The 24,232-nt window shown below is 38.5% G+C and overlaps 1 protein-coding gene across 4 annotated transcripts in view; it reads right to left on the reverse strand.

Moving 5' to 3' along the window:
* LOC100566358 (cystathionine beta-synthase-like protein) overlaps positions 1 to 24,232 on the reverse strand; it is a 62,948-nt gene that overhangs the window by 12,787 nt on the left and 25,929 nt on the right. For 3 of the 4 annotated variants that reach the window (XM_008107459.3, XM_003218948.4, XM_008107461.3), the window contains exons 2-12: positions 18,760 to 18,992; positions 18,158 to 18,264; positions 16,880 to 17,014; positions 15,368 to 15,447; positions 14,847 to 14,981; positions 13,510 to 13,579; positions 9,845 to 9,936; positions 7,211 to 7,336; positions 4,887 to 4,971; positions 2,368 to 2,473; positions 1,088 to 1,165 (exon numbers count right to left, since the gene is read on the reverse strand). In XM_008107459.3, the coding sequence (XP_008105666.1) occupies positions 1,088 to 1,165; positions 2,368 to 2,473; positions 4,887 to 4,971; positions 7,211 to 7,336; positions 9,845 to 9,936; positions 13,510 to 13,579; positions 14,847 to 14,981; positions 15,368 to 15,447; positions 16,880 to 17,014; positions 18,158 to 18,264; positions 18,760 to 18,986 (1,241 nt within the window). In that variant the 5' untranslated portion in view covers positions 18,987 to 18,992. Of the gene's footprint in view, positions 1 to 1,087; positions 1,166 to 2,367; positions 2,474 to 4,886; positions 4,972 to 7,210; positions 7,337 to 9,844; positions 9,937 to 13,509; positions 13,580 to 14,846; positions 14,982 to 15,367; positions 15,448 to 16,879; positions 17,015 to 18,157; positions 18,265 to 18,759; positions 18,993 to 21,005; positions 21,185 to 24,232 lie in introns of all 4 variants that reach the window. The other variant, XM_008107460.3, reaches the window with a different exon arrangement.

Below are 24,232 nucleotides of genomic sequence, written 5' to 3' on the forward strand. Positions count from 1 at the left end.
AATTTAATTGTCATGGCTCAATGCTATGCAATGCTGGGATTTGTAGTTTGGCATGAGGCATCAGCATTCTTTGGCAGGGAAGGCTCAAGGCCTTGTAAAACTACAGACCCCATGACTCCATAGCATTGACACAAGGCAGTTAAAGTGGATTCATTCTACAGCATAGATGCACCCCAACGTTTTCTTTGCTATTACTGAAGGCTTTAGTGTTCTAATACTTTTGTTTTTTAAAGAAGGAATTCTAAGCAGGCAGCAACTGTAACAGCCAAATTACAAAGAGTGCACCTTTTGCTGCTGCACATTACATTCAGCAGCAAGTACTCTTTTTGATTTCAGGGTTTTCAAAATTGAGGTGTGCATTGAATTCAATGGCACATTAGACTCAAGTAAATACAGGTATTTTACTAAAACACGTCTATACAAGAACTGATTAGCAGCCACCACTAGTTGTGTTCAGTGGGGTGGGCACTACCGCCTAAGAGTGGTATTTTACTATGTGATGCATCTTGGGAGAAATAAAAGCATAAGAATTCATATCAAAATGTCCAAAACAAAGGCCAATACAGTAATTAAAACATCCATAGACAAAAGAGTTAGTCACCAACAGTAACAACTAGGTAAATTGAGACATATGCTTTCATTGGCCTGAGTCAACTTTATCAGATACATGAAGTGGTATCCTCAGTCAGCAGGTATATGCAAACAAGACTATGAATCTGGAGACCAGGGTTTGAATTTCTGCTCAACCGCAAGAACCCATTGGAAGTCATACCATCTCGGCTTCCGAAGAAAGCAATGCCCAATCTTATCAAAAAAATCCTGTGATAAGTTTGTTGTAAATCAGAAAAAACTGAAGGCACACAACATTCAACATACAATTTTTGGAGGTAGGGAAGACCTCATCTTAATTAAAGTGGTAACTATTTCCACATAAGAAATATTAATTTTCAGCATTATCTTCTCACATGTCAGGTCCAATGAAACCAAACTAGAATATGGTATAAACCCTCTTGCAATTTAGGGATTATTTTAGGATGTGACTTCACAAGTGCATCCGATTTATCGTGACAGATTATTATCATCTCACCAAGGTTTGTTGATGATGTCATTCTCTTCTGTCATGAACCCTTTTTGGGTCATCCATTTGTCATTCAAAAACTTGGACCTGGAAATGACCACAATACTAGATTAGTCACAAGCATCAATTTAGGTTAAACCTGCCTAAAAAGTAAACAAGTTATAAAAAAATGATGTGGAAAGAAATTTCACAGCTTACATTTATGGTAAAAAGTCATCATTATAAACATCAGGCTGTCACACATGCTTGCAAAAGTTCATCTAAGGAAATCAAACACAACCCATAGGTGAAGTCAGATGGTTTACTGCCACCGTCCTAGTGGGGCAAATGTGACTGGGTAAGAGTGGGCAGGCTCTGGAGGTCAAATACAAATACCAGCCACGGATATCCTACAAAGGTTGCCTCCAGTCCTGTCTAAAAGAAAACCAGAACTTCACTTCCGTTTTTTCACACACACACACCACTCTAGATGCACAAAAGAAGGCAGAGGAAGCCACAGGATTTCCTCCTTTTGCCTTCAGTATTTAAAAGTAGAAGTGGAAAGGAAACCTGGAAAGATGAGGATAGAATTACAAGGATAATCAGAAATAATCATCACAGACTCAGTGGGAGCAGGATGAAAAGGCAACCTAAAACAGCAAGCAAGAAGTGCAATCTCCAGTTTGTTTATTTTTGTACCTAGAACTGGAGCTTTAATATCACACAAGGACAATAACAAAAATTAAAACCAACCACAAAATTCAGAAGAGTTCTTGAAGAGGATTGTGTGTTTTTTACAACAGAGGTGTGCAGTTGATAGAACTTATCAACTTTTAAAAGCACTAAACCAGATATCTTCAGATCTCTATGAAACTAAATATCATAGGAAAGACTGCCAATTGAGCCTTCAGGAACAAACTTCCAATTCATGCGATCATCAGGAAGGTCATTTCTGTTATGTCAATCAACCCCATCTCCACGAAACAGGAGAGGGCCCATCCATCAGATCTTAAGATGCAGAAAGACTGCCTTGGAAGGTGACAGTTTCTAAAACTGCTGGAAAATGTGGATCCAGAGACCCCACTATATTACAGGTGACAATAAAAACTACACTACAGATATTCTCATCATGATAATAGGTTTCAGTATCTGCAGTGCTTTTCATGTATCACAGTAATGGTAATGGAGGTGCTTAGCTATGAAAGTCCACTCAGATGGCCTCAGGATTAGAGTTAAGCAGATGGGTCCAGTTATGTAGGCAGAGATTATCTTGCTCAGGAGAGCTGTCACAGCAGAAAATAATCACTTACATGTAGTTTCTGACAGAGTCAGGGAGGATGACAACACACCGCTGACCTTCTTTCAGTTGTTGGGCAGCCTTCACAGCCACAGACATTGCACTGCCAGAGCTGCCACCTGTCAAAAGGAGAGAAAAATTATCAAAATGCAGGTGTGAAAGGAGAAAAGGAATATGATGACCCAAATGATAAAACATCTGGAAAGCAAAGCTGTATGTGGAATGGATATATTTAGTTTGGAGATGATTGGGAGGGGACAAGATAGTCATATTTAAATATTTGAAAAATTATCATATTGAGGAGGGGGTAGGCTTGATTTTCTGCTGCTCTGGAGACTAGGACATGGAGCAAAGGAGTCAAACTGCAGGAAAAGATATTCTGTTTAAAAATTAGAAAGAACACCCTGATGGTAAAGGCTATTCTGCAGTGGAATATGCTGCCTTGGATCCAGTCAGGAGTGCTTTGATTGTGTGTTCCTGCATAGCTGGGGGTTGGACTGGATGGGCCTTGGAATCTCTTCCAACTTTATGATTTTATGATAAGAGAAAAACCTTGATGTAAAATTCTCTTAATTATCTAAATTCTACTTGACAGACTATGTGACGTAAGGCCAAGTTACCATCCTGATAACTAACTACAAGCAATGTCTTCAGAAGAACTCAAAATGCCAAATATTCTGAAATGGAAGCATGTACAAATGTAAAAAAAGGTAACAAGCAAATTCCTTGAGAGTAATGTTTCCAATGTAGATCTTTCCTGTTTTTTTTTTTTCAAGATTCCTATTTTTATACATATGTAGCACTAAGATTTGCATATGTAACATTTGGAAATATAAGCAAGAGTAATGTTAGGAAGACCAAAATAAACAGTCAATGTAATGATTTTCTAACTTTTTTCTGGTATGCAAAGTATGACATTCTATCAAGGTTTAATACACAGCAGCAAAGGGTTGGTCTTTTTAACTAAAGGCAAGTACTGTGTGCTGGCTGATGTGTGCACTCAAAACTGTAACATTCTCAACTGGCTGTTTACAACCAGAATCCATGGCAGATGTTGCAAATAAACATGCTTGTTTATGAATGAATGTGTTCATATGTGAGTAAATGACCTCTGTGCTGAAGAATACAGAAGAAAAGAAAGGCCTATTTTCAAAATGAAGAACTGCAATGCATGATAATATGGTACTTCTACATTTGAAGCAGAGGAAAGCTGGACATTTGACCCCTCTTAGGCCCCTTCCACACAGCTGAATAAAATCCCACATTTTCTGCTTTGAACTGGACTATGTGGCAATGTGGACTCAGATAACCCAGTTCAAAGCAGATATTGTGGGATTTACTGCCTTGATATTCTGGGATATAGGGCTGTGTGGAAGGGTCCTGAGATGGACAAAGGAGGGATCCCCTAAGATAAGGTGTTTGAGGAGTCTCACTTCTCAAATCCTAGAAAGAATGTTATTTTTACATTAAAGGAATTTCCATTAGAAAGGAGTAGTTTGTTTATGTTACTAGACAGAACATCTGTCTAAATATGGACATCTACAAGAACTGGACAATGCTAAGCTATAAGAGATCAATTCAGTATCAAGGGATCACTTAAGGTGCCAAGGACTGGGTGATGAAAGACCACTTAGTACCAAGGGATTACCTAAAGTACCAAGGAAAGATCTGTTGCCAAGTGATAAGAAAACTGGAAAATGATGACATGACGAGAGATAAGGTAGTGTCATCATAATGTCCTTGTCAAGCAATAATCTAATTAATTGATATTGAAAGCAGACAAAGAAATGCCTATGTAAAGACTCTGGAAGAAAAGGGTATAAAAACCTGACTTTCAAAGGGGTCTTTGTAGTGCATCTGGGTACTCAACGTCCTACAAAGCTTTGATCACTCCTTGAGAGGATTCCTTTTGTGAGTATGGTGTGTGAATGTGGATATATGAATGCCTTTTGGTACCAAGAACCTATGTAATCTTGAGTATGTGTAATCAATTTATTCAATGATATATCAATAAATATTGCATGCATAGTGTGATACTTAGAATCTGGTATCCTTGCGTATCATTCAGATCTATAGTCTTGGTCATGGAATCGGTAGTCACTTCTTTCTCCGGATCAAATGATAAGAACCTGTTTTGTTACACAGACACCAGTACAGGGAGCTTCATTAGATTTGCCTTCTGAATGAAATGGCATTGCCTTCTAAAGTCTAAACTGGTTTCAAGAGGCAGGCTCATACATTACTGTTGACTACTTCCTCTCATGGTGTCATGGTATAAGTAGGGTAATATGTATTTCACAGGTGTTACTCATGGGAACTATTTCAGTCCCAAAGGCATATATTGGAGAGCTGCAACTTCTGACTGGAGTGAAATTCACAGCTCCAAGTTCTCAGTCCTCTTATAGACAATCCATTGCATGACACACGCCAACCCCAATATCGTATCTTTTTCTACTTTTCCCTCTTCACCATAATTGTCCAATTATCCACTTCAGAAACCAACTTTAAACATAACCTTCAGAGTGCACTTACCACATAACAATCCTTCATCTCTGATTAACATGCGTGCAAAGGCAAATGTTTCCTCATCATTGCATTTATACCATTTATCCACCAGCTAAAGGAAAGAAAGGGGAAGAACTGTATTAAAGCTCTCTCTCCACTTTGATATTGCAGTAACACCGAGAAGGCCAACAAACAAGGAGAGCTATGGATCCAAGTGTCAGGAACATGAGAAGTTGCCCTATAGTGAGACAGATATTGGCTGATTGAGCCCAGCCAGCATTGTCTAATTTAGTTGGCAGAAAGTACTCCCCTGGGGATTCTAGTAGGAAATACTCTCCCTGGAGATCTCTTGGGTTTGCTGGTGGTATTCTATCCGAAGGTTAACTGGGTCGGACCCTGCCTCATCTCCAAAATGGAATCCTCAGGAGTGTTCAAGGTGGTATTATGGTAAATTCAGGGAAGGACACTTACCTGTAGTTTAGATGTCTCTGCCAGTGACTTTCCTGCTCTCTTTATTACTTGGTTTCATTAAGCTGAGGGCTGGCACACTAATGCATTCACAGACCACCCTATTTGTATAAAAATGTGTTGTGGGCCCAGAAGCGGATTTTTGGGTCCCATGTCTATAACCATAATATAGCCAGCTGAGAAAAGTTGGAAAGGTTGCACCTTCTATTTCTATTTTACATACATCTTCTCTTCTAATTTTCATTTGTTTTGTGCTAACCAAATCACTTTCATTATGTCTAGTTTAAATAATTTTTCATCAAGAGTATGGCATAGCAAGTCCCCTTTCCATTTTCTCTTCTGTCTATTGACCTCACATAATCTTTCTCCTGCTGCAACCTAGCAGCTCAGCTTTCCTTTGTTTTAGGAAACCTATAGTGTTCCTTCCTCGTCACTGGATGGCTTCCTTGTCCACCTCCAGATATTTCTGACCTAGAATCGGCTCAACAGGCATGCTCAGGGTTATGACAGCTGGCCTTCCACATTGGGGGTTTAACTTTGAATCTGATTATTGGTTGATTTGAATACCATGTTCTAAGAATCTCTAAGCCCCCCAGCATGAGTTTGCTGGAAGTTAACTATATAATCATGCTGGAGGACCTAGAGATTCCTGTTCTCTCAAATAGAAAAATGTGCAGTTTTCCCACTTTCATAGGGGTCTTGTGCCCAAGTCCCAGCGAGTGTGGAAGGGCCACTGTACACTGAAGCTATGGCAGAGCACAATGGAGGAATGTTCTACTCAGATTTCTTTCCATTTTTGGAATACTGAGCACCCAGTTTGAGACAGAAGTAAGGAAACATTATCCAGTCTTTGCTATCTAAGCCCTTTTTTGAAACAAGAACACTCCATTCTGTAGCAGACAGGTAGATTGGCTTTGAATTCAAAGTCTTGAAGCTACTGTGCCTCTTATGACTACAAATGCTACCCACTACTGCGTTCTCTGACCCTGTTATGAACACTGGCTCCACCTTCAGCCAGACACCCTGCCTTCTGATATTACACCAATGGACATGAGCTGCCGCTGTTGTCTAACCATTAGACAGAGTGCAAACGAGGTGGATCTGACTGAAACTGACAATATCAGAACAGTTCGTATGTATTGCACTACACACTTGCAAATGTGAGAAAATTATTTTGTTAGTAAAATAATAGCTTTGTTTCCAAACATTTAAATAGTCATAAAAAGGGGCCAGACAGTTAAGAACATCTAGGAACCCGAATAAAACATGTAGGTCAACACTGTCAGGAAGAAATTAGATCAAGAATTAGATTTAGATTTTGCCAAGTGTGCAAAAATGTCTGTCACAAATTTAAGAATAGACAGAAGAGATTCGACAGCAGTCAGAATTTAACACAAAATTAAAGACCGATATCTTCTGGCATGATTATTCAGTCAATTTTAAACTATGAATTTTAAAGTGATATTTGATTGGTATGAATGATTTTAATGTACTTCAATCTTATGTCTTTGAATATATGTGTCTTTAATAATGTTATGTTTTTAATCTATTTATTTTAACTACATTGTACCCCACTTCAAGCCTTGAGGAGAGGTGATTAAGAAATAATAATAATAATAATAATAATAATAATAATAATAATAATAATAATACAATAAAAACAACAACAACTATTACTATTACTACTTTTGTGGACACTCCCATGAGGTGTGCATAAGAATGACAGGGAAAAAATGCAAGGTGCACAAGTAAGTGGAATGATTATATCTTGGCAAAAATAGTTTCTTGACCTACAACTCCCAGAATTCTACTCATGCTGGTTGGGAGATTCTGGAAGCTGCAATTCAACAAGCAGCATCACTGAGCTCTGGAAGTTGACTTACTGATCTGTCCAGAACTGTAGGTATAAAATCATATCCAATCCCTTCGACTTCATAACCAGTTTTGTCTGTTGCATTCAGCCCTTCAGGTTCTGCAAGGATGGATCCTTCAGGATCAACACCTATAACCTGCAAAACAGTTGAAGCAGCAGTTTGGTTTTTCAAATATATCTATTAAAACTGCAGTGTTCAATTCACAATACCATGTTGAAGCAATGGCAGAAATGTTTCCCCATGCATTTACACTATGGAAAATGCCCAAGTTTAAAACCATGGATGCTTTTAAAGACCGTGGGAAAACCTCACTGTTCCTGCATTCATTTCATTTGGCTTAGTAGAAGGCTGGAGGTCAAGATATTTCTCTGGATCACATTCAGATACTGGATCTCATATACTGGACATATATTCTGTGATCAATATTTTAAAAAGCAGCCACCCCACTATCAAGAGATGTAGGGACAATATTATGTTACATATCTCTTGACAAACATCTTCCTATCATCACGTTGTAAGGGACAGGGATCAATACATTTTTTAAAACGTGTTTTTAAAACTTCAACTAGTTTGCTAACTATGGCATTTCTGGACAGGGATAACTTAACCACAGTTGTTCATGCAATGACCACTTCCTGATTATTGTTGCTGTGTGCCTTCAAGTCATTTCTGACTTACAGTGATCAAAAGGTGAATCTATCATGGGATTGGCTTGCTAAATGTGTTCAGAGAGATTTTGCATTGTCTTCTTCTGAGGCTGAAAGAATGATTTGCCCAAAATATATGTCCACAGGAAAGAGGGGAATCAGTATTTTACATTGCAGTTTCCTCTCAATATTTTAAAACCCCCAAAGTGTTTTGGAGAAATTGTTGTGAAGAGAAAAAAATTGTAGGTTTTTCACACAACCCCCTCATGTTTCCTGAACAGAAAAATCATTCATTGTGGCTTAAGAGGCTATTCCAGAATATTTGGGTCTTGCTCCCTGATTTTGCCTTATCAGAAGTGAAGCACAGAACAAGATCTCGGCATGTAAGGAGAGGTTTTTTTTTTCTGGGAAAGACATTCCATGAGGAATGCCATTCAGCAGCTGGAAGGGATAAGGGCAAAATAATAGCAGTTGCAATGCTGAATAGAAGTGTGGAACATTCTATTTTGTACATCAACACTGCTGTAAGCATTTTTCTTTGTGTGTAATTAATGAATCGCACATCCATGTAGCAGTTTCTTAGAGGCCTATTCAATTATTCATATGGACGCAGTAGTCATGAAGGAGATGACTGGCTATAGTTCCTCTCCTCAAGGCAGCAGTGCCTTTGTCATAATCATGATAATAAATGTATGTTACTTCTGCTGCCACATATACCTTATTCAGTCATAATATAAGTGTACTTTAACAACACACAAGGGGAGTGTACTGTAGTAACACAGAAGGGCAGTTAGCCTTATGCCCTCTGTCTTGAGTTTTGTCACTCTCAGGCATATAGAAGATGGCCATCTGAAGTGGAGCCCCTCCACCATCTGTGAAGGATATCTATGCAAACTGGAACCATGATGGAGACATGGTGGATACGAGGAATGGGGCCAGCATTCTTTTCTCCTGGTGTGTTCATACAACACTTCCACCATTATTGAATAATGGTGTAGATACATTATATTGATCCCATGCAAATGTGGAACTCTATATAGGAAAATTGGTACTATGAGTTTGTGGTAGAACTTAATCTGAAATAAAAGGAATGTTACAGTTAAAAATAATGTTCTCGGGTTTACAGTAATAAGCTAAACAGTGACTAATTGATAAGCTAAGTGATAACAGTGATAAGCTAAACGGTGGCGCAATGGGTTAAACCCTTGTGCTGCTGAACTGCTGACCTGAAGGTTGGCAGTTTGAATCCACGAGACAGGGTGCGCTCCCGCTGTCAGCCCTAGCTCCTGTCAACCTAGCAGTTCGAAAAAATGCAAATGTGAGTAAATCAATAGGTACAGTAGAGTCTCACTTATCCAAGACTCGCTTATCCAAGGTTCTGGATTATCCAATGCATTTTTGTAGTCAATGTTTTCAATATATCGTGATATTTTGGTGCTAAATTCGTAAATACAGTAATTACAACATAACATTACTGCGCAGTGAACTACTTTATCTGTCAAATTTGTTGTATAGCTTGATGTTTTGGTGCTTAATTTGTAAAATCATAACCTAATTTGATGTTTAATAGGCTTTTCCTTAATCCCTCCTTATTATCCAAGATATTCGCTTATCCAAGGTTCTGTTGGCCCGTTTAGCTTGGATAAGTGAGACTCTACTGTACCACTTTGGTGGGAAGATAATAAGGCGCCCATGCAGCCATGCAGGCAAACACAACCAGTAGGTGCCTATGGGCAACAGACTCCTCGGCTTGGAAATGGAACAAGAGCACCTGCCCATGGCCAGAGTTGAGCACTGCCTCCAGAAAGCCAGAGATGAAAGGGGAAGCCTTCACCTTTTTCTGTGTATTTCTATGACATTGTCATTCAACTGTATTGAAGGCATTGAATATTTGCCTATCTGTGTATCCGCTCTGAGTCCCCTTGGGTGATAGAACTGAATATAAATTGTTATTATTATTATTATTATTATTAAGGTGCCCCAGTTTGATACTCACTTTACATCCTGGGCATTTCTCCTTTAGTTTTCGGGCAATGCCAGTGATGGTGCCTCCTGTGCCAGCTCCAGCTACAACCATGTCTATATTACCTATTGAACAGGCAGAAACAGTTGAAGTGGGTTACAAGAAATGTAAATGAAATTAGTTCTTTAATTTATGAGAAAGCAGGGCATGAAGAAGCTATTTAATTTATAAGAAAGCCCTATATCTAAATTAATGATAAAAACTATTTGCTGTGGTTTTATTTAAAACCAGTTAAAGAAGAATGACCATATAAAATTAAATTATGATACAAATGTTTTCATGCCAGTAGTCTAAGCCTTTGTCATCAGCTCTTCTCCATGTGATAAGATTCAGTGTCTCACTATGAGGAATAACCTACATATGCATTTAACTTTTTATTACTTGCTATAAAACCTGCCCCTAGAACATTTCATGGGTATTATAAGATTCCATATATATATTGATTTAAATATAAGAAATTCATAATGTCTGTACATCTCCCAAGGCATTTTACCTCACTTACGGCAACTGCATTCATTAGATAAGGTTTTAGTACCTTTTACAATGGCACACAAAACTCAATATTAGCATTTCCTTCCATTTCCACAACAGGAGAAGCTTTAATAGCAAAAATTCTCCCTTCTTCACTACTATTCAAGGCAAAATAAATAAATAAAAGAGCTTGAATGGTGGCCTTTTATTCAAGGCTGAAATGTGTTATTTAAATTACAACTTCATGTAAATTATTTTTCAGATAATACTCCTAGCAATTTAAATGTGCATTTTAGATGCTGGTCACTATCTTTTACCAAGAACTAATATAAGGGTTATTTATTTAACATGGCATTTGTAGAAGATACGCTTAACACAACTTACACTTCCTCTAGGCCAATGGTTCTCAACCTGTGGGTCCCCAGATGTTTTGGCCTTCAACTCCCAGAAATCCTAACAGCTGGTAAACTGGCTGGGATTTCTGGGAGTTGTTCACCAAAACGCTTGGAGACCCACTGGTTGACCCCCAAACTAAGACCCGCAGGCCGGATGCGGCCCTCTAAAGGCATTTACCCGGCCCCTGTCCAAAACCTTAGACTTAAGGTTGACCTAAGTCTCTCTGGTCTTTGGAGGTCTCTTTGCTTACCTATGGTCCTATAAGACCATCTAGATGGCCTTTGAGGGTCCCTTTCCTTATCTATGGTCTTCTGATGGCCATTTAGATGTCCTTTGAGGGTCTCTTTCCTTACTTATGGTCTTATGAGACCATCTAGATGGTCTTTGGAGGTCTCTTTGCTTATCTATAATCTTATGAGGTCGTCTAGATCAGGGCTCCCCAAACTATGACCCTCCAAGGTCATTGATCTGGCTCCTGTCCTAAACTTTAGACTTAGGGTTCACCTAAGTCTGACATGACTTGAAGGCACACAACAACAATCCTAATTTTGGACTATTTCATCATATTCCGGGCCCCAACAGTCTGAGTGACTGTGAATCGGCCCTCCACTTAAAAAGTTTGAGGACCCCTGGACTAGAACATAGGAGTATGTAGCCTTTAGGTCTAATTTTGGATTTCCTTAAGTCTAGAACTTGCTGTGTGAGAGCACCCTCTCCTGGCTGCAAAGCAGCAAGTCGAAACACAGCAGGTTAATTAGTGAGCTCATTACTTCCTCATGACATTAGATGAAGCCCAAATTAGTTACACATTACAAGGAATGTGAGGTTGCCACTCATCCATGTCTCTGACCTAGTGCTCTTAAAATACCTAAAGGAGAGAGGTGTGTGACATCAACTTTTCTTTGGTTGCTCTTTATATGAAACTACTGAATGAGATGTCATCATATCACATGTGCAAACATGGCTAAAGGAATATGGGGAAATATACAGCTTGCATTCCTTGTAAAGTGTAACTAATGTGTAACATGTGTTTCCTCCTCATTTGGCCTTGGGATTATAGCCAAATGGTTTAGAAACAGAGCTGGGTTCTCATTCTGTGACTTCAAAAGTGCTGATGCCAGTGAGTTTATTAACTAAAAATATCCAGCATGCCCTGTCTTGAGACTCTGGGGGAAATAGCAAAACAATAACAGGGCTGTGGCGCAGGCTGGAAAGCAAGCCAGCTGCAACAAATCAATAAATGACCAAGAGGTCATGAGTTCGAGGCCAGCCCGGTGCCTGCGTCTTGTCTCTGTCTCTGTTCTGTGTCATGGCATTGAATGTTTGCCTCTATGTGTGCAATGTGATCTGCCCTGAGTCCCCTTCGGGGTGAGAAGGGCGGAATATAAATGCTGTAAATAAATAAATAACTAGAACACTACATATGTATATATGTTGTCAAAGGCCTTCATGGCCAGAATCACTGGGTTGCTGTGAGTTTTCTGGGCTGTATGGTCATGTTTCAGAAACATTCTCTCCTGATGTTTCGCCCACATCTATGGCGGGCATCCTCAGAGGTTGAGAGACCTCAACCTCTGAGGATGCCTGCCATAGATGTAGGTAAAACATCAGGAAAAAATGCTTCTAGAACATGGCCATACAGCCTGGAAAACTCACAGCAGCCTATGTATATATGGTTAGAGAAAAGAACTTTTTAGAAGTAGAGGTCGGATTCTGAGTCCTTCCTCAGCTACAACGTTGCCTTAGTAGTAATGGGTAGGTTCACAGTCCTGCTTTATTGTATTTTATCATCAAAAGGACTTTATACATCAACCACAACCTCTTGATTTTCAGGTTTTTCCTATTATGAATGTTCCTTAAAAGCACCTCCACAACACTTCCACAGAGTACTGTCAAAGTAGGTATTTTCCAAATTTCTCTGATGATGTATACATAGAACACAGCTGACAGGTTTCAATGTATTAACAGACCTTCAGTCTATCCAGACACACAAAAATATGGAGAATGCAAGGCAGGAACGGTATGAAATCCCTTGTACATTGAAAAGTTCTATGAAACATTATGTTCTAACAAAATGGAATTATACCTTCCTCACAGTTCAGACATGAAAACAAAAATGCAGATGAAAAGATATCACAGTTCTTCTGAAACATATTCACAGGCAGCAAAAATATATCCTGAGGGTTGTGGGGTCATAAGTAAAATTGCCCTTCACACACATGTTCCCTTTACAAGCCCTAGCCTTTGATCTTTTGCTTTGTGTTTGACTCTGTGTGAAAATTATTCCAAAGCAAATGTGTAGTAAAGATCACCTCTCTTATAAGAAACTATCTCTAAAAAACCTCAGAGGTTAGAAAAGGCAGGACTATTGGTCAAGACAGGTATGTGGGACATAAGTTTTCCTTTCTTCCATCTTAGGACAGAGAGAACAATGGATATTTGAAAGGTGGGCAACAACTACCAAATCAAGGCAACATGGCACCTGGAAGCCACTTGCGTTCCCTCCCAAAAATCACTGCTGAATGCAACAGTGCAACACCCAAGAATTGTCATGCAATGGCAAAATACCCACTTGTTTCACTTCAAACAAAATGGACTTCAAAGTAAAATGGCCTAGCTTAGAATTGTGGCTTTTGTCACTAGCCTGTAGCTTGTAGATAGAAACCTTTGGTTCCCGTCTCCTCTCTCTGTTTAAGGTATTGCAAAGAATCCCCCAATTCTGGAAGAATACTTGATGAAGAACAGAGATGATGCTTGCAGGCTGGACATACCTTCGCACTGCTGTAGGATCTCCTCTGCTGTTGTGTCATAGTGGGCCAGAGGATTACTGGCATTGCGATACTGCATTAAAAAAGGAAGAACACAATAGATCCACAAAAAAAGTTTAAGAATAACACTAATGCAGAGATATACATGGAGGTTCATGTTATTTACAAAAAGTCTGAAAGTGACTTTTTTGGTTGATGTTGTTGATCCATAGAGGCCTCTTCTCATTACAATCTGCTCATAATGGCAAGTACAACAGAAAGGGACTTGTCAGAATTGAGTATCTGGAATGAGTCTCCATTCATAGTTCATTAGGCCTTTTCTTTTTTCCTCAGGGATGTTTTGGAGACCCACTTGTTGTCTATGGCTCTCTTTTGAAGTTTGGCATTTATTGTTTTATCAGATTTTTACAGTTTGTATTTTACATATATGTGTTGCTTTGGGTGGGATCAACCCATATAAGCAGCCTAAGAATAACTGTAAATATACAAATACGTTTGACTGGGGTTCTACTTGCTTTTCCCTTCTCTAGTCTGTAGTATTTTAGCACATTTTATTTCCATTAATGCTGGTTAAATTATGAACGATGTTGTCACAGATGATTTATCAAATGTTAATTTACCAATAATAGATTCAAAGAAACTATGAAGATTTCAGCATTACTCAGCTTCATTAGAAGGATGTTTCAAATTTGTTTGCCTTTCCTATATCACAGAGATTACTTACATATCAATATATACTGTACTCCTCTTTAGTAGCAACTGATGCAAGTCCTATTAGCTTGCTGAAACTGGCTGAACCAAAGATTTTGATGGCAAAAAATCTCTGATATAAGGCCGAGGAAGAACTTAAATTCAGTTGAAATCAGCAGGGATGTTAGTCACAATATTAAACTGAATTAGAGTTGGACCCAGGGATTTAGCTTCTTCATATACAGCGCAAGTACAAGTGTGTGTGTATCATGAAGGTTCAAAAAATGGTTATGTTATTTAAAGTACTATTTTATTTTTACTGCCAGATAGCGAAAACGGCACTAGTGGCATGTTAAGTCACATGTCCCAAAAAAAAACATGGCTGCTTGCCTTTAGGCACTTAATGCTTCCATGTTGTTAGATATAGGGGAGAGGGTACCTTTTTTTGTTCAATCTAAGGAAATATAATGGTTATCTTTCGGCTCTTCATTAAATGATTATTCAAATGGAAGTTCAACCAGTCAGGTCACCCTGGGGAAGTAACTAAATACTCAGTTTCTTATGTGTCAATAAATCTACTGCAGAGGAGACTACCTCACTGGGAACTTGATGCACCCATCTTTAATGCTCCCCCGTGGCTGATACTTTACCTGATCCAGAATGTGAGAGTTGGGGATTTCATTTTTCAGTCTCCATGCCACCCCGACATGAGATTCTGGAGAGTCAAACCTAGCATTAGTTGGCGTCCTCACAATTTCAGCTCCCAGAGCACGCAGGACATCCACCTAATTTAAAAAACGGGAAAGCATTTTTACTTAGTGAAATGTGTTGCAATGTCTGCCCCAAGTGAGAAATGAAAACTTAACAACAGGAGTTCAAACTGTATACTTCAGAATTAATAATCGGCTATTTCAGTCATACTTAGTAAACTGACACCACAACAGTATTAACCTCAAATGTTGGGGTAATGTTAGCTTAAATACTTGTCCTCATTATACAAGGTACTACTTTACTGCCATAGCTAGTTTTATATATATATAAAACTAGCTGTGGCAGTAAAGTAGTAGTAAATATATAGCCAACTGCAATGCTGGCTTTAAAGTCCTTCTGCAAAGCAGTAATGAAATTAAGTGTTGATCTTAAAACATCCGAAATGATAAGTGGCTCTGACCTTCTCCATGCTCATTTTTTCTGGCATCACAATTATACAGCGGTAGCCTTTCACTGCAGCTGCCAGGGCCAGTCCAATCCCTGGAACCAAGACAGATATGTCATGAAAAGAAACCATACTCGTTTCATATTTCAGGATTCTTGATCCATACGAATATACGAAACTGCCATGAGAAGACTAAAGCTATTTGTTCATCTAGCTCAGCCTTGTTTACATCATCCCCTCTTCAACTCTGTGTACTTCTGATTTGTTACAATCCCATAACCAGCTCTAATGGAATTGTAGGAGTGGCAGCCTTATATATTTGGAGGGCATTAAATCGGAAAAACTGATGGGCAACAGTTTAGGAACCTCTTCAATGTCCCCTGTTTCTGTCTCCATACCACTTTTTAATTTTTAAGGAACTAAAAGCACTCTTCCTCCTATTGGACATAACCTATTGGAAAATAACTGCACCCAGTTTCTGGGCACATATCCATTTGGCAAATGTGAATCTCTATGAATATGTGGAGACCACCTTTTGAAAACCACTACCCAAGAAACGCATCACCTTGTTAGAAGTCAACTCTTTGAATAAGTGATATTCATAAGCATTCATGTAATGGCACACAAGTAACTCAGCTGTTAAACTGAAGAACCATGTCTTTAAACTGCCAAGGATAAAGAGATGCCATTACAAAAATATATCGGGTTAGCAGAGGATGGTTGTTTCTTTGAAGTTGAAATTGCCCAAAAGATATATATTCCCTTGAAACCTCTTATGCATTCAGAGATAAAAAAACAAACCAAAGTCTTCTTTGAAAAATAACATATCTTGTTTACTCATAAAACATCTTGTATTAATTCATTATACAGGCACATTTCTTATTAAAGTTCAGTTACAGATAAGATGTAGCTTCTCTCTGTGTTGAGTACACAGGAAATCGTTCTTAATCCATAGTCCATAGTCTTTAATTATACTTGTACTCACTGAAGTCCATGAGTCATACTTTTATATTGAAGCCCAAACAGCAATATGCATCCACCTCCATTGAGGTCTGATGCAAAAGTGAATACAAAATGTAGTCATAAGTCTGAACATGCTCAATACAATCACTGGCAAATCAACATATACATAAAATATAGGATAGCAAATATATATATAACAAATAAATAGTGTAGCCTTGGGAGGTTGCTATTTCCACACTCCCATGGATCTAGGGTCAGTTTCCATTTCAATTCATGGTTTGCTTGTTTGTTTTGAAAAACATCTATTTTGGACCATATATATATATTCTTTATGTGTGCACTCTTTATGTCTGAAGTGCATCCCACTCAATTGATCCAACTGACACTTCATTATCGCACCAAGAGTTAGGAACATACTTAATCTTTTCATACCTGTCACTGTATTTTTATTTTGAAAACGGGGGAAGGGAAGAAAATACTACATCCTGGTCCTTTGCCTACCCTCCCTGTAGACACCATTATCCAGATTTTCATTACTACTGTTTCAGCCTGAGATGTCAATACCTGTATTTCCTGAAGTTGGTTCAATAATAGTATCTCCAGGTTTCAGAATACCATCTCTTTCAGCATCTTCAACCATACGTAGGCTAATTCGATCCTTCACACTACCTCCAGCATTGAAAAACTCACATTTTGCCACTGGAAATCATAAACAACACATTAAACTGGGATTTTCAACTGAATCCAAAAGCAAAATCAATACCCCTACCATACCAAAAAGCTAGTGATTGGATGAGAATGAACATCACATTTTAGTGAAGGATTTCGTGAACATAATTAAAACTAGTCATCATCCAATAAAAGGGACGTCTGATCGGTTTAACATCATCCCAAGATGATAAAATTAAAGAGGTGGTGCAAAAAGTATAATCTGGGCTGTATGCAGTTTCGCAGAACCATTTTTGTGGCTCCTTCAGATCACAATGGGCCCAGAGTATCCATATGGGTTCAGTTTCATATAGGAAAAAAACATGCATGATCTTGCCCCATATGATTATATGGCTTCAGCCTGTCTGTGTTCATGGATATGGTATACGATGGTCCATGGACAGTGGAAATATTGAAGCCAGAGCCCACGGATCTGGAGGGGCTCATTGTACAATTTTTAAAATTAGGTCCAGGAAAGGCTTCCCCCCCTTTTTTTTCCTTTTTACAAACAAAGCTTCCAGATTGCCCCTTGTTAGGAAAAAGGCCACTCTTGGGCCTAAAACACAATGAAATTGCCCCATGCCCCCAGAGGGATTTTAATGCCGTTGGAAGCCCAAAAAAGAGGGTCTGCAGCCACCTAATATTTCCCATCAATGCATCACCCTCACTCCCAAAAGTTGCCCATCTGAACTAAAGGCTTTCAGTATATCTATTCTGGGTCATTACAATGCTATCCTTTTTAGGTAGCTTTAACATTAAGCACTGAAGAGAGGGCATGTTTTGTTTCCTAACCTGAGTTTTTGTTTCCTGAAAAATCTTGACAAATCACTTTTCTAGAAAAGGTCATCTTCCAACAGCCAGAGAACCCAAAGGGTTTTTTTTTTTGTACCTTTCTTTCTCTCTGATTCAGAATTGCTTTGGCCTTTTAACCAATGCCGATCAGTTCCTCCCTACTGTACATAATTGGGCATATGGACAGTAACTAAGCAGATGGCCACAGATAACAGAAGCAGTAAAAGTAAACACCATCAACATCTGAATAGAAGAGGTTTTCCTTGAGCATGATCTGAACGGCACAAGTAGCACTCGTGCTACAGCCCACCACCAGCTCCGTGTGTCTTCTACAATACTCACAAAGTTCACATTTAAGATTAAACTGCTTTCCAATCTTGTTGATTCGCACCAATGGAGTGTCGCCGATTTTCTTCAGGATGTTTGGCATAATATGTGGAGTTTTTGTTCTAAACCAGAAAGATGCAGAAACATGTAATAGAAATGGGGAACAGTCCTTAACCCCACATCAATACATCAGCATCTAAAACATGGCTTTAAATAAATAAATAAATAAATAAATAAATAAATAAATAAAATGACTAAATGTGATCATAGAATTGAAAGAGGCCATAAGGACCATCCAGTCCAACCCAATGCCATAAAGGAATGATGTTTTAGATTAACATATATTGGATCCCGTTATCAAACATGGACAAAATGACAATAAATACATTTACATGGAAAGAGATTTCAAAGCAATATGTGATTCTTACAAGAAAATGTGTTTAGGGCAGGCTTTTTTTCTTGAGTGAAGAATATAACCTTTATTCCTCAACCTGCATCTCAAGGTATCATTACACTGGGATGTGACTGGAGTAATTCCATTCCTCACTCTTAAAATCCGCAGAAAAAAAATCCAAGTACAGCTACATGTGGTAGAGTACTACTGAAAGCCCACTTACAACGTGACATGGTGATGTGGTGATTCAGCAGATTTTCCCAGCTCCCAGCTGCATTTGCTTGGGACATCGGGCCTGATCCACTTCCTTTCCTTCTCCATGTTGTTACATGAGTCTTTGTCAAGGGTGCTGCTGGATTCCTTTGCCAGTCCTCCATTGGGGATGCAGCTGGCTGAGATGTGAGGGCAAGAGAGAGCATTCATTTCAGCCTCTGCAGGAAGTGATGGCATAGTGACCTGAAGAGAGAGAAAAGGATAATGTAATTGTGATTCAGCATTTGCAAAAGGCATCATTGGGCAATCCTTCAGTCACTTGTTGTTAAATGCAATCTGGCACGTCAATATTATCGATCTCAAATAAAGAAGAACATTTATGTGTACCTTGCTACTACTAAGTGACTCAACATCTTCAAAGCTGAGCAAACATAGGTAAAATCAAATCCTATAATTGGCAGAATACTGTACTGTAATTTACTTTTGGAAATTAAAAATCCTACCAGCTAATGTGAAAATGCAAAGTGCTTTTATTTTGATTATTCATCTTCATCGCACTGGGCTATGCTAAACAAAGTTTGATATTCTGTAATACACAAAGCTGTCTAAGGGCGCAGCCACACTGCAGGATTAATGCAGTTTTACACCACTTCAACTGTCATGACTCAGTGCTTTGGAATCCTGTCGTTTGGCAAGTCACCAGCACTCTTCGACAATGAAAGATAAAGACCTTGTGAAATCACAACTCCCAGTATTCTACAGTATTGAATCATGCCAGTTAAGTGGTGTCAAACTGCATTAATTCTACAGTGTAGATGAACTTCATGTTTGCTTTGCTCCTCACGTTTTTAAGAGTGATTTCATCTTTAATGTCCTGAGACTTAGAATAAGGAGAAATAGAACAAGAAGATACAACTGGAATGGAAGAATGGAATTAATGAGTCTCACAGGTACAAGAGGAATTTATTAAATAGTAAAATCCTATGAAATTCATGGGGTGGTTTTAAGTAGACGTTTTTTTCATGTCAGGAGCAACTTAAGAAATTGCAAATCGCTTCTGGTGTGAGAATTGGCTGTCTGCAAGGACATTGCCCAGGGGACACCCGGATGTTTTACCATCCTGTGGGAGGCTTCTCTCATGTCCCCACATGAGAAGCTGGAGCTGACAGATGGGAGCTCATCCCACTACCCAGATTTGAACAGCCGACCTTTTGGTCAGCCGTCCTGCCAGCACAAGGGTTTAACCAAAAAAAAAGTAGACAAGTGACTTAAAGGTGCATAAACACACCCACTAATCTATGTGTATTCATTCATATTCCAGGAGTGTTTCTATATGGATCCTTCCACTCTGTATCCCATTATTCTCACTGAAACAGAGAATGTTAGGAGAAGGGAGAATGACACCATCATTTTTCATATTTGATCATCAGATGTTTTCCCTCTTCTGCTTCTTGTTTTGTTTTTACAAAATCATCCAAATGGAAGAGCCCACACTTTTAGTTGAAAGGCTGGGAGTCATCTTACACAAAATCAACATCTCTATGCTTCCCTCACTTTATTGTGCTTCTTGAGAATAAGGGGGAAATGCTAGTATCTTAAATTTTCTGGCACATGTAGAGACTTTTGCATTTTAAAAAGGTACCACAACCACCATCAACACACCCTTTCAAAGGTTAATATGGGGCAAATTAATCTTGTTGCTTGACCAGGAACATAATTCAGGGGGAAAAACTCTCTAATAATTACACTGTGTAAAGGATCTGTATCTTCATGACTAGGAGGAAGAATGTGAGCCTATTTGCTCTGGGGCAGTAAGTGAAAACCAAAAAGTTACTGTCAGTTTGGATTATTCATCCTGTAAATCAAATTTGAGCTTTGGCTTCTTGAATGAATGACATTTCCTCACACAAAGTAAGGCTGCTTTGGACTGGAAATGTTACTAATTTAAAGTGAAATATCTCAACCAGTGACGGCATATTAATTCTGAAAATTATAATCCCAAATGTGATATTTCCAGAGTCTTGTTATGACTAAGCCTTAGAAGTTCTCTATGGTGCCATGTAGAAGTCTTTTCTTCGGCAATTAACTGAATATCAAGAGCACTAATGTTTCCAAGGTTTAACAATGGTCTCATAAGTCTTTTGTGGACAAATCATGTTACCTACATCTCAGTGAATAAAGGTTTAACTCCAAATTAATTAATCTGGAAGTCATATTCACATCTGAGTGTGGACTAAAATTCTAACTGCACCCTACCTTCTTCAATGTGAAGTATTCTTTTGCAAGAAAACAGCTATTTCTGGACTCTCCAGACTGGTCTAATGAAGTATGAGTTCTTTCAGTATAGCTCTATGGTTTTGCAGCTTGTTGCCATATCCATGTCCATTCATACCATTCTTTCTGGCACTTGTTTGTAGTTCTAGGGACGTAGTTTGCTGAGATGAAACAATGATTTTAAGGTCAAATTTTCTTCTACTTCCATTTTATTATTATAGTATTTTAATATAAAAGTTCCATTTATTGGCACTTTCTTCACTGAAATTGCACATTTTTGTTTTAAAGGAGGGAAAGAAAAGAATTTGTGTTTGTTCTGATATGTCTTTGAATTGAAAGGAATTCTACTTGAGGGTAGAAATAAAATGTTATCATAAAATATTAATAAATAACAGAGACATTGTTTGAATATTTTTTTTATAAAAAACGGAGAACTATAATAACAAAAATTGCTACTTCCCCAGACATTTGACACATCTGAAGGAGAGCTCAAACTGTATGTTGGCTTTTTCTCTAAGGTGTCAACACACATATTATTTTCAAAAGATTCAACCAGGAAAATAATAAACACAAGATCTTTGTGTAGCAAGGAAGCAAGCAGCAATAAAGTTCGCAAGACTGGAAAATCAGGAACTAGTAGAGTCTAGAGGAGTCACAGCATCAGGAAATGCTGCCCGTGAATATTCATAAAGCACCAAGAAATACCCTCTTTAGCAAGAACCTGACCAGAATCTTCCGGTGTTGGGGTGTTTGCATCACATTTGACCCCTAGCAATGACAAGAGAGCACCTTCCTCTTTGCTGATGTGGAAGCAACTAAAGAAGAAATTCAGATAGGTTATTGTTTGCCAAAAGATCCTGGTAGCCAGGAGAACAGACCATGTTCTAGAGACTAGGATCAGGAGAAATGTTACTGCCTCCAAATTTCATATACAAGTTGATGAAACAGCAGTTACTAGTCCTGTGGGTACAGAGTTTGTACTGCACTCGTAACACATACATACAGAAAATTAGAATCATTTCTTTCTAGACCAGGGTTCTGATCTTTGAGAAATTTCAATTTAAACAACTGCACCAGATGAATTTTTACTCTTAATGCATCTGGCATGGAGTCTTTGGGACTTGACGAAGCATCTGGCAGCCACATAAAAATATATTCATGTAAATATTTTATACTAGCTGTGCCCGGCCACGCGTTGCTGTGGCGAAGTATGGTGGTATGGGAGATAAAGTATTGAGGAATTGGTGGTAGTTAATGTAAAGGGTAAAGATTTTCCCCTGACATTAAGTTCAGTCGTGTCTGACTTTGGGGGTTGATGCTCATCTCCATTTCTAAGTCGAAGAGCTGGCGTTGTCCGTAAACTCCTCCAAGGTCATGTGGCCGGCATGACTGCATGGAGTGCCGTTACCTTCCCGCTGGAGCAGTACCTATTCATCTACTCCCATTTGCATGTTTTCGAACTTCTGGATTGGCAGAAGCTGGGGCTAACAGTGGGGGCTCTCTCCGCTCCCCCAATTCAGACCTGTGGCCTTTCAGTCCAGAAGTTCTGCAGCTCAGCGCTTTAACATGCTGCTCAATCAGGGGATATTATTTCCTAAAGGTTGTGAATATACAATATTTCTGGCCCTGAGAAAACAGAGGATTTGCCAGACTTTGATGATGGGAATACTTTGTTGGGAGGTGTTAGCTGGCCCTGATTGTTTCCTGTGTGGAATTCCCCTGTTTTCAGAGTGTTGTTCTTTATTTAGTGTTCTGATCTTAGAGATTGTATAGTTCTGTTTTATTATACCACATTAATTTTTATATATTCTGATTTTAGTGTTTTTGAATACTTGGAACCAGATTATATTCATTTTCATGGTTGACCGCAACACAACAACAACAATTATAATAGTAATGATAGTAATAATAATGACTTTGGTAATAAACAGTGCTTCACTCCCTTCTCAGCTTCCTTTCTGGAAGAATCCTTTCTTGGGAGGTGTTAGCTGGCCCTGATTGTTTCCTTTGTGGAATTTCCAATTACCCTGCTTTCAGAGTGTTGTTCTTTATTTACAGTCCTGGTTTTAGAGATTATATTGTTCTGCATTATTCTATCCCAGTAATTATTTCATATTAAAGTAGAATCTCACTTATCCAACATTCGCTTATACAATGTTCTGGATTATCCAACGCAGCCTGCCTTTTCATAATCATTGTTTTTGTAGTCAGTGTTTTATATTCATTGTGATATTTTAGTGGTAAATTTGTAAATACAGTACAGTAGAGTCTCACTTATCCAACATAAACGGGCTGGCAGAACCTTGGATAAGCGAATATGTTGGATAATAAGGAGGGTTTAAGGAAATGCCTATTAAACATCAAATTAGGTTATGATTTTACAAATTAAGCACCAAAACATGTTCGACAACAAATTTGGCAGAAAAAGTAGTTCAATACGCAAGTAATGCTATGTAATAATTACTGTATTTATGAATTTAGCACCAAAATATCACGATATATTGAAAACATTGACTAAAAAAATGCGTTGGATAATCCAGAACGTTGGATAAGCGAGGCTCTACTGTAATTACTACATAGCATTACTGAGCATGGAACTACTTTTTCTGTCAAATTTGTTGTATAATATGATGTTTTGGTGCTTAATTTGTATAACGATTACCTAATTTGATGTTTAATTGGCTTTTCCTGAATCCCTTCTTATTATCCAACATATTCACTTATCCTGCCGGCCTGTTTATGTTGGATAAGTGAGACTCTACTGTATATTGATAATCTTATATTATCTGCTTAGAACTGGATTGTATGAGGCCCCTTCTTCACAGCTGTACAAAATGCACACTGAAGTGGATTATATGGTAGTGTGGAGTCAAGATAATCCAGTGCAAAGCAGATAATATAAGATTATAAATGGGTTATATAGCTGTGTGGAAGGGCCTTGAGTCTACACTGCCATATAATCCAGTGCAAATTAGATAATCTGTGGAAGAAGCCTAAGTGAGGCCTAAATCTGCCTGTCCCCTAACTGAACCCTGGCTGTCCCTTGGCTGAATTGGTTGCTAGGAGACCAAGTGGGCGGAGATTAGCCCTCTAAACTGGCAGCAATTGGATAAAAACAATTATTGCTCTCCTTCTAATTAGGACTTTATTTTTTTTTCTTTTTGTTGTATCAATCTAGAGGCGTGGATGATGGGTTGTGTTGTCAAATT

Source organism: Anolis carolinensis, chromosome 3 (genome assembly GCF_035594765.1).
Source record: "Anolis carolinensis isolate JA03-04 chromosome 3, rAnoCar3.1.pri, whole genome shotgun sequence".
Lineage (NCBI taxonomy): Eukaryota > Metazoa > Chordata > Lepidosauria > Squamata > Dactyloidae > Anolis > Anolis carolinensis.